We start from the raw sequence: 13,306 nt of genomic DNA, 5'->3' as shown, positions 1-13,306 counted from the left end.
GAAATGAAAGTAAACAAACAAAAGGCTTATGACAAAATCAAAAAATTTTAAAATTAAAATTTTTAATTTAAAATTTAAAAAGAAGACAAATAGTACCTTGCAAAATGGAAATAACTTGCATGAAAGAAAATTACAGATAAATTTAAAAAGAAATATAAAGATATGAAAAGAATTTTACAAAAAAAAAAGTTTTTGACAGACTCAGAAAGTCACTGAAAATGTAAGTGTGTGAAAGTGTTTTTTAAAATCGAATTTCAATCTTTATTTCTTCTAAATTTTGTTCATTTATAAATTTTTTCGACCATCCTAAACTGTCACCTACCTTCTTTAGAGATTATGGAAAGTAACTATTTTCACCAAGTACACAAGATTACATAACCGCTTATAAGATCTCTGTCCCATTTTTTTTTTCGAAAAAAGCCTCATCGAATCACACATCTCTATATCGGTACGCTATCTTCGATTAACCTTAGAGCACTCGATCTTCAAAGCTTCAATAAAGATTTTTTCAATTCTCATTTATCTGTACATCAATCACAATATCTTTCTTTGTAGAATATCTCACTAAATTGATCTCCTTATGCTCATATTTATCATTATCAAACTATTTCTTTAAAAAAAAAAAGAAAAAAACCTTAAAATTGAGTGTTGACTCATAACATGATAAATGAAAATTACGCTTACATTCTTTGAATTTACCAAAATTGCACACACCACTTTTTTATTGGATGAAAATATACTTACCTCTTCTATATTACGCCAATTGCAGAACCAAAAAATAAACTTAGATTTATTGTATTAATCTAAACTAATAAATTCAATTGAAATAGTATTGTTTTACTTTTTATTTTAATTTGTTCTTGTTGGTATAAAAATTGATTTTTCTCGACAAGAGAGCGTTTCAACTGTCAGTAATTTCGACTATAGAAGCAGAGACAGATAAGTTGAAGTCGAAAAAAAATGGTACAAAGAGCGTTAAAGTTAAAAGATAATTATTGCCTTTCCTTGAGCATCAAGGTTTGCTACTCGATCATCAAAACCAAGTGAAAAATATGGGTGCGGGATTCGAGGAGCAAGTTGAAGAAACATGGGACTTGAAGACCAAAGGAAATGTGGGTGTCAAAATTTGGGGATCAAAATTTTTCATGGTCAAGACATGTTATGACTGAAAAAAAGAAGGAAGTAAGATAGTAGACAACATGCTCCAAGGCAAATCCATCTCCATGTCTTATAAATAATAGAAATTTAGAAGAGTCAATACTTCAATTAAGAACACTAAATCATCATATAAAGTCATAAAATTCCTAGTCCACGCAATGCAACGGAAAAACATAAAGTGCAAGTGCATATGAATGTTAGAAGTCAGTTTTTAACTTGTTTTTCTTTTGCTTATTTGGTTTATTATCGTTTATTATATTTAAATTTTGTTATTATTTTGTTTTAATCAATATTTTATGCCTTTCATTGTCTATTTTATTTAATTGTTTATTTTTTAAATACTCTACCACTAGTGATTTTAAGTTTCTAATGTAAAATTGTCTTAACACCATAATCAAGTAATTTTTGAATCGAATTCACTCTTTTTTTTAAAAAAATCGTATCTATTTTTTAATACTTGAGATCTTGATATAAACTCAATTTCGACATTTTATCAAGACACTCCATTAAAATTATAAAAATCGAGTGAAACAATTCTATTTAATTGAAATAACAAAAATGTCATTTACATAAATTTTTATGCCTAGAGAGGTTGTGAGGGTTAAAAATGATTTTATATAATTTATTTTAAACTTGATTTCAAATTTAATGACGCAACAGGAGAAAAGCATATACTGGTCAAACAGAAATGTAGTGTGTACTTAATTTTAATAAATTGCAGGGTCTAAATATAAATATAATTTAACAGAGAGGAAAAATCTTAAAAAAAAAAAAAAAAAAAAAAAAAAAGGCAAGAGTTGATGAGCATGTACAATACTTTGTCGGAAAGCAGCATCAATTGTTGGAGATGATCCCACATTTCGCGCTCTCATTGGTCCAACATCACATCATCGATTTAACTCTCCAACCATTGGACCACGTTTCGACACCATTACCATCTCCCATCATCTCTCTTTTCTTCTCTCTCAATAATTTAATTAAATTCTATTTATTTTCTTTATTAATTAATAAATTAGACTAATTGAAAATATAAAAATTTATTTAAGCAATAAGAATAAAATTTTATATCTATTTTACATTTTTAAAAGAAACTGCGCATGCAAAATTTTTGAATAATTAATCTATTACATCTATTTTTTTAGATAATTAAAAATAAATATGAAAAAATTAATTTTTATCAATTAAATAAACTATTATTTCTACTCATAAAAATTTAAAACGTTGACAAACCTACTTACAAAATAACAAAATTAAAGTTATACCAATAAAAAATTACAGTTCTGTCAAGCAAAACTATCCAAATTTTAAAAAATTACTCAAAATTCTCAAATTATTTTTTTTTCTCTCTTCAACATCAATGAACATTCCATACTCCATCATACTGACTATTTACAAAATAGAATTGCTAGACCTTCAAATCTCCAATACTCTGCTTGAAATACAAATCAAATATAGTTATCATTATTAGTGATATAAGACTCAACCTTTTCTCCCAAAGTTTGAGCTTTCCAATGCAATTAGATTCTTGAAAGAGATTCTGAAATTTAGAAACAATGAACTTCTAACAAAATTGAATAATTTCAATGAGCATGGCCAAACCGCTATCACTAATATAGTTAACGAATTTGGACTCATGGACAATTACAACAAATTTCTTATAAGCATCTTCAACCATCTTCTTCCTCAAGAAGGAACCATCATACTCCTTGACGAGATTAAGTTAAGGATCAATCTTGTCAACATCGTCAATGACGAAATCAACAATGGGTGAGAGTTCAGATCCGATAAAGAAATCTCAAGAGAGAGGACTTGCTCATGCATTTTCTTGAAAGTGGAAATTCGGACGATGTCCTTAAACTTGCTTTGATAGAGAAGCTCGCTGATTCGGTTTATAGCATGTTTGACAGTGGAGCCGGTTCTGAGGCCAACAATCATGCTGGATATAACGGTTTTGTAAGCAATGATTTTCTTTAAATCATCTTGGATGAAAATGACCTAAGAAAGAAGAAGATGGTAAAAGAATGTTATCTTTAGAAAAATGAGAATGATGATAGTAGCAGCAAAGAAAAAGGTAATTTAAAGATTTTGGACAATTTTTTAGGGGTTTGAATAATTTTATTATATGAAATCGATTTTTCGTGAGTACAACTTTAATTTTATTGTTTTGTGGGTAGATTTATTGACGTTTAGAATTTTAATAGATAAAAATAATAGTTTACTCATATTAAAAATTAGTCACTTATATAAAAAATATATATATTATATAAATGTATAAATATATTAAAAATAAGTTAAATAATATATGTATATATACAATAAAAATATTATGTATATATAAAAAATTTATAATTATATATTTATGTATAAATATATATTGTTGAATTTATTTTTAATATATATTTTATATTTTATTATATATTTTATACTAAATGCTAGTAATTAATTTATTAATTAATTTTTAAAAAATACTATTTATATACTAAATATTCTTGATATCTATATAAAAATATAATTATTATTAATTAATTATATATTTATATTATTTTTTATTAACAAAATAAAGATAACACATACTTAGTTGTTAAAAAAATTAGTGTCAAAATAATATTTATTATAAAAAATATACACGTTATAAAATTGTTATTTTTTTTGTATATTTAATATAGTTATATACGCCAATATTTAATAACTCAATTAATAACTATTTTTTATGTATCCGAAATATTTTTTTTTATTTTTATCCGAGGGTCCAAAATGTCCTGTAAATCAATAATATTTTTGTTCTTTTTATTTATAATATCTTAAACAAATATTTTTATCTAAAATCGCTAAATTCTAAATAAAAAAGAAAAAAAAAAAAAAACGCCACAGCGAAGGAGAGAATGCATAAGAGATTGGAGGCAGTGCTTAAATGGCGCCTCGTGTCTGTGTTGTTCGCACAAAGACACTTGTCGAAAGCACCACAATTCATAACCTCAAAGCTCCCTGCGACACGACTCTCTCTCTCTCTCTCTCACTCACACTCACTCTCTCTTCCAATTCGAACCAACTCAACACACTCTCCAAAGGTAAAATTAACCCCTAAACCCTTGTCCTCCTTCCTTCGTGTTCTTTTTATTTCACTCTCTTCACCTTACCTCTTTTTTTTTTTTTTTTTAAATGCCGCCAACTTTTTTTCCCCGTATCTTAACCGATTGATTGATCTTATTCTTTTTTTTTTAAATTATTATTATTATTTTGTCTCTCGTGTGATTAAACTCTTATTTAATTAACATTTTAAGTTTGTCAAAATCTTCTTCGAGACATTTTGACTCTTTTTTTTTTTTTTTTAATTTGACCAAATTTGGGGTTTACGATATCGGCGAAGCTCGATTATGGCGAGAAACTGAGGAATTTGGAGTTCCTCTTCGCTGCGAGTTGTTTAGTTTTCGGATGAGAGTGGTTGAGCAAAAGGGGAAAGACTTTCCATAATTGGGCGTGAAATTCTGGAAGATAATCTAATAATTATTTAATTAATTATTTAATTAATTAATTAACTAATTAATTAGTTAATTTATGGATTAAATAAAATAAAAAGCAGGTCTTTAGGGGTTGAGTGACGCATCGGAGAGATTTTTTTTGTGGTTTCTTTTTCCAGTTTAAGTGGTTTAACTCGGAGAAAAAAGGTTGGGTTTTTGTTAGAAAAAATATGAATAAATTTTAAGTTCCATTTACATCAGATTTGAGCTAAGTAAGTAGTACTAGTTAAGTGACCAACTCAAATCTAATTTAACCAACCAAATTCGGACAAAAAACTTAACCTCTTTAAAGTGTGAAATTGTGAATTTCTTAAAAGGCAATGAGTTGAGTGAGAGTAGTGTGGATCTGATGCAGCATAAAAAGTGGAAGTGTTGATCTGATATTTCTATACTCTCTATTGGGTAATAATCAATGTTTACTTTACCGTTCTCCAACTGCTTTGGATTCTTGCAGAGGCGGTTGCATTTATAACTCTCAAACTGTTACAAGATGTTTTAACTGTTTAACTTAACATGTATCTAAGTTTCACTTCAGATATTTTAATTTGAGACAGAACTCTACTACCTGAAAGATTTTTTTTGTTCTCCTTTCTACTTTTAATGTATACTTGATTATTGGTTTTTGTAGACTATAATATAGCGTGGGGTAGGAGTTTTAAGGGTTTGATTTAATTATCTGCTGCAAGTAACTTTGTTAATTTAATGTTTTTCTTCAGTGTTGTGAATAGTTAGATCTGAATCAGAAGGATAATCATTCCAAAGCACGCTGAAAATACCATATGATCTACTTGGGAATGATTGATACGTAAGACATTGTTTGCTTAAGTTAAACTCTTTGCTTCCACTTCAAGTTTTAGAAGGAGAAAAGGAAAAAAAAAGTGGGGTCTCAATAAAAAAATGAACTTCAGGGGCTATGGTGATAACCCCACCAATAATGGTGATAGAATGGGTGGGAAGCCACCACCGGCAAATGTCACTCTGGTGAGGCAGCCTTCGGTTTATTCGCTTACTTTTGACGAGTTCCAGAACACAATAGGGGGGTTTGGGAAGGATTTTGGATCCATGAACATGGATGAGCTCTTGAAGAATATATGGACTGCCGAGGAGTCTCAGGCGTTGGCGTTTTCTTCAGCCAGTATAAATGCCAGCGCCAGTGGTGGTGATTCCAACAACCTGAATGGGAACTTGCAAAGACAAGGCTCTTTGACGCTTCCAAGGACTCTTAGTCAGAAAACAGTTGATGAGGTTTGGAGGGATTTGATGAAAGATAGTGGCAGTGGCAGCAGCACTGGAGCCGGAGCCAAAGATGGAGGTAGCAATGGGGTTTCATCTGTGCCTCAAACACAAGGGCAACCAGCATTAGGAGAAATGACATTGGAGGAGTTCTTGGTGAGAGCTGGTGTTGTGAGAGAAGATGCTCCTCAACAAGCTCAACAAATGGCAAGGCCTGATGCTAACAACAATGGTTGGTATGGTGGTGGTGACTTTGCTAGATCAAACAATAGCAATGGTTTACTTCTTGGTTTTCAACAACCAAATAGAAGTAATGGGAACAATCTTGGTAATAACTTGGTTCCCAAGCCTCCTCCTCCTCCTCTGTCGCTAAACTCGAACCATACTCAGCAGCAACAAACACAGCAGCAGCACCCGCAGCCGCCACCCCTTTTCCCCAAGCCTTCAAATGTGGCTTTTGCTTCTCCTATGCATATGTTGAACAATGCTCAGCTTGCTAGCCCTGGCACAAGGGGTGGGATGATTGGAGTGCCGGAGCGTTCGATGAATGGCGCAGTAGTTCAAAGTAATGGGCTGGCGAGTGTTGGAATTGTTGGTTTAGTCCCGACCAATGTAACAGCTCCGGGTGCCACTCCTGCAAATAAAATGTCACCGGACATGATTGCCAAGAGCAGTGTGGATACTTCTTCAATGTCGTTGTCACCGGTTCCCTATGTAATCAACAGGGGAAGGAAGTGCAGTGCTATAGAGAAAGTTGTGGAGAGGAGACAGAGGAGAATGATCAAAAATAGAGAATCAGCTGCAAGGTCAAGGGCTCGCAAGCAGGTTAGCCTTCTAATTCTAAATTATCAAATTATGCATTCTTGTAAATAGGAAACACATTAAATTCTTATGTTCTTCCTTGTCTTAGATATCAGCATTAAGAGAAAATTGGTTTGATGTTTCATGTTTCATAGTGCAAGCAACTGTTAAATTCTGTTTCTATCGATTTTTCGCAGGCCTATACTTTTGAACTAGAAGCTGAAGTTCAGAAGCTTAAGGAAATAAACAAAGAATTGCAAAAAAAGCAGGTATGTTAAATGTTGTCACTGTGCAATACATCCTCAATAATAATTTTGTTTTCAACTGTGGTTTTTGTAATATTTTTTTGACTAATTTTCTTTAATATTCTTTAATACAGGAAGAAATGATGGAAATGCAGAAAAATCAGGTAAGTTATCTATTTTGCTTTATATATATTGGGTTGGGACTTGGGACGGAGGGTGACTTCTTGGATTTATATGATTATAATTTATAATTCTTAATATAAGACTGAAAATAAAAAGAAAAAGAAAAGAAAAATTCACATGTTTTATTTTTGGCAGAATATGGATTCTTCATTTTGGCCATTGGGAAATAAAAGACAGTGCTTGAGAAGGACAGTTACAGGTCCATGGTAGACCAAATTTGGTCTTTGTTTAAAGCGACTGCTATAAAAAGGAAGGCATCTTTATGTCACTAGGATTGGACTATTGCATGTGGAAAAAGTTCTTATTATGCTCTTTTAGTGGGAGGAGTCTATTCTTCCGGTAGAAGAATTTCAACCATTAAATTTTATGTTGGTTCCACATAAATATGATATATAATTTTCATGTGTCTGATGTAATTGGAATTGAGTCCTACATAGATAATAGGGGTGGTAGCTTTCTTATGTATAGGAAGTAGGAGAGAGTTGAGATGTACATTAGAAAAACTTGCATCTTGTATAATAAACTATTTGTATTTGGTTGAATGCTAGTTCTATTTTCTTATGTTGGAGGATGTTGAGACAAGCGAATTAAATTGGATATTTGTATTGTCCCTTTTAAGTTCCCGTTTAAGTTTCCAACCCCTTTTTGCTGAATTCAATTTGCAGTCACAACACACAATTCCTTTTTTGGGTCAAGAAAAAGGAGTGTGTTGCGTCTGGAATTTTGGTTACAATTACATTTTATTTCAAGTACTTATCAAAGGTCAACATAATGAACATCCTAAAAAAATAATTTGGTTGTCGTCTTGTCATTATATGTAATCTTGATTTATCAATTCTCAAAGTTAAATGCTGATTAGGAGGGGTGTCATCTTGAACAAGTGTTGATGTTAATACCCAAAAACCAAAGTGTGTTGATGTGGCTTATATTTGGTCTCCTTCTTCCTTTTTGGAAACAGAACCAAAAGTATATGAGAAAATGACAATTAAAATTTGATTTTATAAATGATATACTTCATATTGCAAGATATACCAAAGGCCAGATATGGAGTCCCACCAATTTCGTTGTCATTTATTTAAGAGTGTATTAAACGGGTTTGATTTAATTTCAAAATCAAATTATTTATTTGGAATGGATAAAACATAGAAATTAAATTGACTTCTAAATACTATGAATTTTGGTTTTTTACGGTATCTCTCGACACTTGTTTAAATAGACGAGTGACTTAATCAATCTAAGTTTGGTTTGTAAATACTATGAATTTACTTAAACATTTGTCACAGATTTTCTCATCTTTTGGAAAATTTAATTGGGATTAAAACGATTTGGTGTGTTAAATATAGAATAATATTACACATCCAAATCTTTTTGTTAACCAAATTAGTCTAATATAACAAAAATTAATTATGGCTAACATTATTGTAAGTTTTATTGTTTAACTTAGTTGGACTTTAATAAAAGACTTGAATATGTAACATTACTAAATATAAGAGTCATTTTTATCCATTATGTATGAATATAAAACATAAGGGATTGAGGGCCTAAAAGAATCCGACAGCGGTCCAGCCACCAGAGGCAATGGTCTGACGGCGATGGTTGCAATTATTAGCACACTTAGCAATGGTGGTAGAAAATTGTGGTAAACAAAAAATAAAAATATAAAGTAAAATCATTGCATCAATTTCTCTTTTACATAATTGATTCTAAACATTCATTCATTTCTAATTCAATTTATTTCCTTTCATTTCAAGTTAAATCAATTCCAAAAATATAAGACAACACTTTTATTATTCTGAATTCTGATATGCTTATCAAAGACAAGTAGGTGTCCTTCTTGATTTAACACTAACTGGAAGTTATTGAAGGACTTCCAAAAGAATATGAGAAAATTATTTCAATCTCCCTTTCTAACCTATCATTTTTTATTATTACAATACATTCGTCATTTGGCCTAAGCTTACAAATGCAACATTTTCATTTCATCTTAAATAAGAAATAAGATTAGATATGAACAAATAAGTTGCTAACAAACCTTTCTAAACTGAAAAATTCAGAGCTTTATAAAGAGAAGAAATCAGTGAACCATGAAGAGTTTCAACTTTGAATACTACCTCTCAAAGACACATTAGAAAGTTGAATCTGTTCTAATTTACTCTTCCACACACATTACATAGTAAAATCCGAGAAGCTCCGGTTTGAGTCACTGGCAAATGGCATTCCCATCCGAGTCAGCAACATCCTCTCCATAAAGATGACACTCAAGGAAGATGGTGATGCCAAATTGTTACCATCAACATGGATGAAACGATGAACCGTTTCATATTCAGATCATAGACTTTTCTGATAAGTGATATCAACATGGTTGTGTACAAGATTACAAATCCATCAGAGATTTGTCCAAGCAACTTCAACTTATCCATGTTTTGTGAAGTGATATGGAACAAACAACTCATAATATGAAGCTATTGGACACGGTATGGTCCTCGTCTCTTTAGACTAAGGGTGTGTTCGGTTGGAGAGTGAAAATAAAGGGCAAATTTTCCTGGATGAACTTCATGTGTAACTTTACTTGTGAGCTCCACCATGAAAATTTCCACCATATTTTACTACTTCCAACCATACACGCCCTAGATATAACTTTTTTCCACCTCCTCTATAAGTATTTTAAATCAGATGCCCTAACTGTTAGGATACTCAAAAACAAGGCCTTCTGCTACACTTCTTGCTCTTCCATTACCAAATAGTTTGTTTACAACAGCCAAAGCAAAATCAGTTACAGTAGAAAGTCCCTCACTAGTGATTAGTTTGCCATCAATAACTACGGCAGCACCATTGATTGCTTCATCTTCAGCTTTATCGATAATCAACGAATGAGCTGCAGCCCTCTTGTTCTGTAACAAGAAATTTCATCATTTCAATAGGGCGTTACTTATCAGGAATATGAACAGTAGCATGTCAAATACCTTCAGTAAACCTTGTTTATGCAGAATGGAAAGCGAAGAGCAGATAGCCCCATATATTCTTCCAGCTGAGTTCTGTTCTTTAAGGAGCTTTTTCAGAATTCTAGATTTGCTTAGCCTTTCAGTTCCAGCAGTACCTCCCTAAACAATTCATGATAAGCAACTACAAATTATACGTGGGACAAAAAAAAATAATCGTCCATTGAGTTCCATAAGCTAAAGCAATTGTTCAATCAACTGCGATAATCAACCCTACTCTAATCCCAGCAAAATAACGATAGCAGGTGTAAGTATGTGATGATTCATTCTCGGTTTTCACCCTATGCTCCATGCAGTTTTTATGATTTTATTTATTTATTTATTTGTTTTGTGCAGTGTAGACTTCAAGGGTACAGAATACCAGCACAATAAAAAGTGTAGCTGTCTTCATATATATTTCCAGAAATTTATCTTACCGGTAGAATTATCAAATCATGTGAGGACTCTTGAGCATCACTAATTAATACATCAGCAACAATTTTGGTTCCTTTGGAAGCTAAAACTTCATGAGTCTTTTCAATGGATGCAACTATGACATTAGCTTTTGCTCGCCGTAGAATATCGATCAGAGTCACAACTTCAATCTCTTCAGACCCATGAGCAACTGGTACAAGAACCTGAATATCATAACTTATAGTTAAGATACATGTCGCAGAAGGATGATACAGCAGAAGTCTTGCCAAATTATGATGATATGACAGTAAATTACACTAGGGGCATGGTGGTCAACAGACCACTCAACTTTGTTGAACTCCTTCACTGCATTATCATCGGCAGTTCTCATAAACTGAAAAATAAAAAAAGAGAGAGGGGGAGGGTAATTTGGTCAGACATAGAACTTTAGACACACCATACTTTTCTAAGAAAGAAAATTACAATAAAAGTTTAGGATCTAGAATGAAATACATAGATTTAAGCAGATTTGTCACTCTACAACTTAATTTCTTCTGCTCCTCCTTTTCTGTTGGTAATCACTTTTCCCCATTTCTACTTCTAGTTAACATTCTTCACTTCAACTAGTTCAACTATCTAATAACATCTAGTTGGTTGGCAGTACAGCCTGCTAAAACCTAGCACTGGATAGTTGGATTACAATTTGAGGCTTTTGAATAAATCATAAAATAAATGGAAATAGAATCCAGTTTAGAATTCTACATCAGATAATTAAAAAAATTCGTAATTGAGTTTTATTGCCATTATTGCTAGGATCAAGCAAACACTTTACCAACAATCCTGCAATGTTCTTGGCAACGGACTCCCCAAACAGCTGCTCGGCCAAGGATAAAGCAAACTCGTAAGTAGTTCCAGGTCCACGGCTCGTTGTAAGCCCTCCTGAAACCTGAAGATTTGACTTAACGGCCCAAAATGTCGGCAGCTTGTCAAAGAATGCAGGGTGACATGTAGTCTTGCATAACACGCTAGAGAAAATTAGCCATGCAAATACATTGTTAACCTAAGTAAAACCCTCAAACAGTAACAGATATTGATCCAACCAAGTTTAGTACCTTCTTTCTCCTTAGTAGACCCCATGGCAAAAGGGTAATGGCTGGAGCAGCACAAATAGCACCATAGAGCCTATTTTCCTCAGCTTGCTTGCATGTGATTTTTTGCAGCACCTCGCAATCCCTTAACCTCACTGAGCCAGGCATTCCTCCCTGCAATGCAAACAAGCCACACAATTACTCACTATAGCCATGTCTTGAAAAGAGTTTGAACCATAGTTACATGGAATACAATATGTTCCGATACGAAACAGATATGTAGCCATATGTAAAATATTTTGTGTGTAAAATATACATATGACGTTTCGGTACGTAGATGAATTGGTATGCGATATGCTGCCTAATTGTGAATTCATCATGAAACTTGGTTTGAACCTTTTTCATAAAAAATTCATATATCATAATACTATGAAATACTTTACAAGTAAATATATAAGCATAATGATATATCATCCTATAAATAAAATGCAAAAATGTAATTTTAAAAATCAATTAACCCTTTCTTTATTTCTCTGCATAGTAATTATACTTGTGTCATGAAATCACTTAAAAAACCAAGAAAAGTAATAACTAACAGGTAAAACGACAAGATCGAAAATTTGATCAGAGCATGCTTCAATGGAGGTATCAGCGACCAATTTGGTGCCCTTAGCAGCTTCAACTTGAAGCTGAGGCTCCACGGAGGCTACAGTGACGTCAGCACCAGCTTGGCGCAGAACGTGAATCAAGATAACTGCTTCCATCTCTTCGGTGCCGTAGCCGATGGGAACCAGAACCTTCTTCAGAGGAACGGAAGAGGAATTAGAACCTTCTGTTGTGAATGTCGTTGACGGCGACGGAGTGGGTGGTGTTATGGGTATGATGTGGTTGCTGTTGGTTTTGGTGGAGCGTTTTGAAGGAGGAGAGGATTTCTGACGTGGAGGTGCTGCGGAAGTGAAAGTTGGTGTTAGAGGAACGCCGCCAGTGGTGGGGGTGGCGGCCACCGCCACCGCCACCGGGGAGGGTCTCAGTAGAATCAGCGACGACATGGAAGTGAGTTGGATAATGATTTTATTTTATTTTATTTTTTTTTTACTTTTTCGCGCTTTTCGCGTTGCAAAAGATATCCTCTCCACTTAGGTTTTTGGAAACTTATTAGGCTAGGCTAACTTAACTTTCTTCAGCAAAGAAAACTAGGCCCAGGCCCCATTCCAGTGCCAAAACTATCCTTTTACTGAAAATAAATAAATATGACCTCTGTCCAAATATATATATACTAGCAGAGACGGTGCAATGCCCGGATAAAAAACATCTTAGTTACTATTTGCTTAAAAAATCTTTATAATACCATATATTAAAAAATAATTAAACTATATATCTACTCTATTATTTTTAACTAAAAAAACAGTAAAATTTTAATATCACCAAAATATGATAGTTTAAATATTTTTATAAAAACAAATATCATTTCATCTATAACTAAAAGTATTTTTTCAAGATGTACTTGCATTTCAATTTCAAGATGCACATGCACTCTCTTCAAATTTCAATGTCCTATGACAAAAAATATTCCTTTAACATGCACATACATTTCGCTAATAAAAATCTATGAGATAGCATTGAAAATATAAAGAGATGCGGAAATACATGACTTAAAAATACAATTATTTTAACTTTTGATTTTATTT

The 13,306-nt window shown here is 32.5% G+C and overlaps 2 protein-coding genes and 1 pseudogene across 3 annotated transcripts; 1 reads left to right on the top strand and 2 right to left on the bottom strand.

Moving 5' to 3' along the window:
• Positions 1-2,451: 2,451 nt before the first annotated feature.
• Positions 2,452-5,490, bottom strand: LOC112785864 (probable ribose-5-phosphate isomerase 1; annotated as a pseudogene).
• LOC112782727 (ABSCISIC ACID-INSENSITIVE 5-like protein 7) lies at positions 3,976-7,699 on the top strand. Its single transcript, XM_025825276.3, has 5 exons — positions 3,976-4,226; positions 5,393-6,734; positions 6,908-6,979; positions 7,090-7,119; positions 7,274-7,699. Exons 2-5 carry the CDS (start codon positions 5,574-5,576, stop codon positions 7,346-7,348), a joined length of 1,338 nt encoding a protein of 445 aa, XP_025681061.1. The 5' UTR covers positions 3,976-4,226; positions 5,393-5,573; the 3' UTR covers positions 7,349-7,699.
• A 1,472-nt stretch (positions 7,700-9,171) lies between these two features.
• On the bottom strand, positions 9,172-12,766 carry LOC112783934 (protein DJ-1 homolog C). 2 transcript variants are annotated; one of them, XM_025827020.3, is made up of 7 exons: positions 12,215-12,765; positions 11,643-11,792; positions 11,363-11,542; positions 10,847-10,924; positions 10,554-10,754; positions 10,102-10,239; positions 9,172-10,029 (listed from the first exon to the last, which is right to left on the bottom strand). In XM_025827020.3, exons 1-7 carry the CDS (start codon positions 12,665-12,667, stop codon positions 9,817-9,819), a joined length of 1,413 nt encoding a protein of 470 aa, XP_025682805.1. In that variant the 5' UTR covers positions 12,668-12,765; the 3' UTR covers positions 9,172-9,816. The 2 variants fall into 2 exon arrangements, with proteins under 2 accessions (XP_025682805.1, XP_025682806.1); XM_025827021.3 differs by lacking the exon at positions 11,363-11,542 and having other exon boundaries at positions 12,215-12,766.
• Between the last annotated feature and the right edge of the window lie 540 nt (positions 12,767-13,306).

This window comes from Arachis hypogaea, chromosome 20 (genome assembly GCF_003086295.3).
Source record: "Arachis hypogaea cultivar Tifrunner chromosome 20, arahy.Tifrunner.gnm2.J5K5, whole genome shotgun sequence".
Classification (NCBI taxonomy): domain Eukaryota; kingdom Viridiplantae; phylum Streptophyta; class Magnoliopsida; order Fabales; family Fabaceae; genus Arachis; species Arachis hypogaea.
The sequence above is the reverse complement of the archived record's forward strand: the minus strand, read 5'-3'. Positions and strand labels throughout refer to the sequence as shown.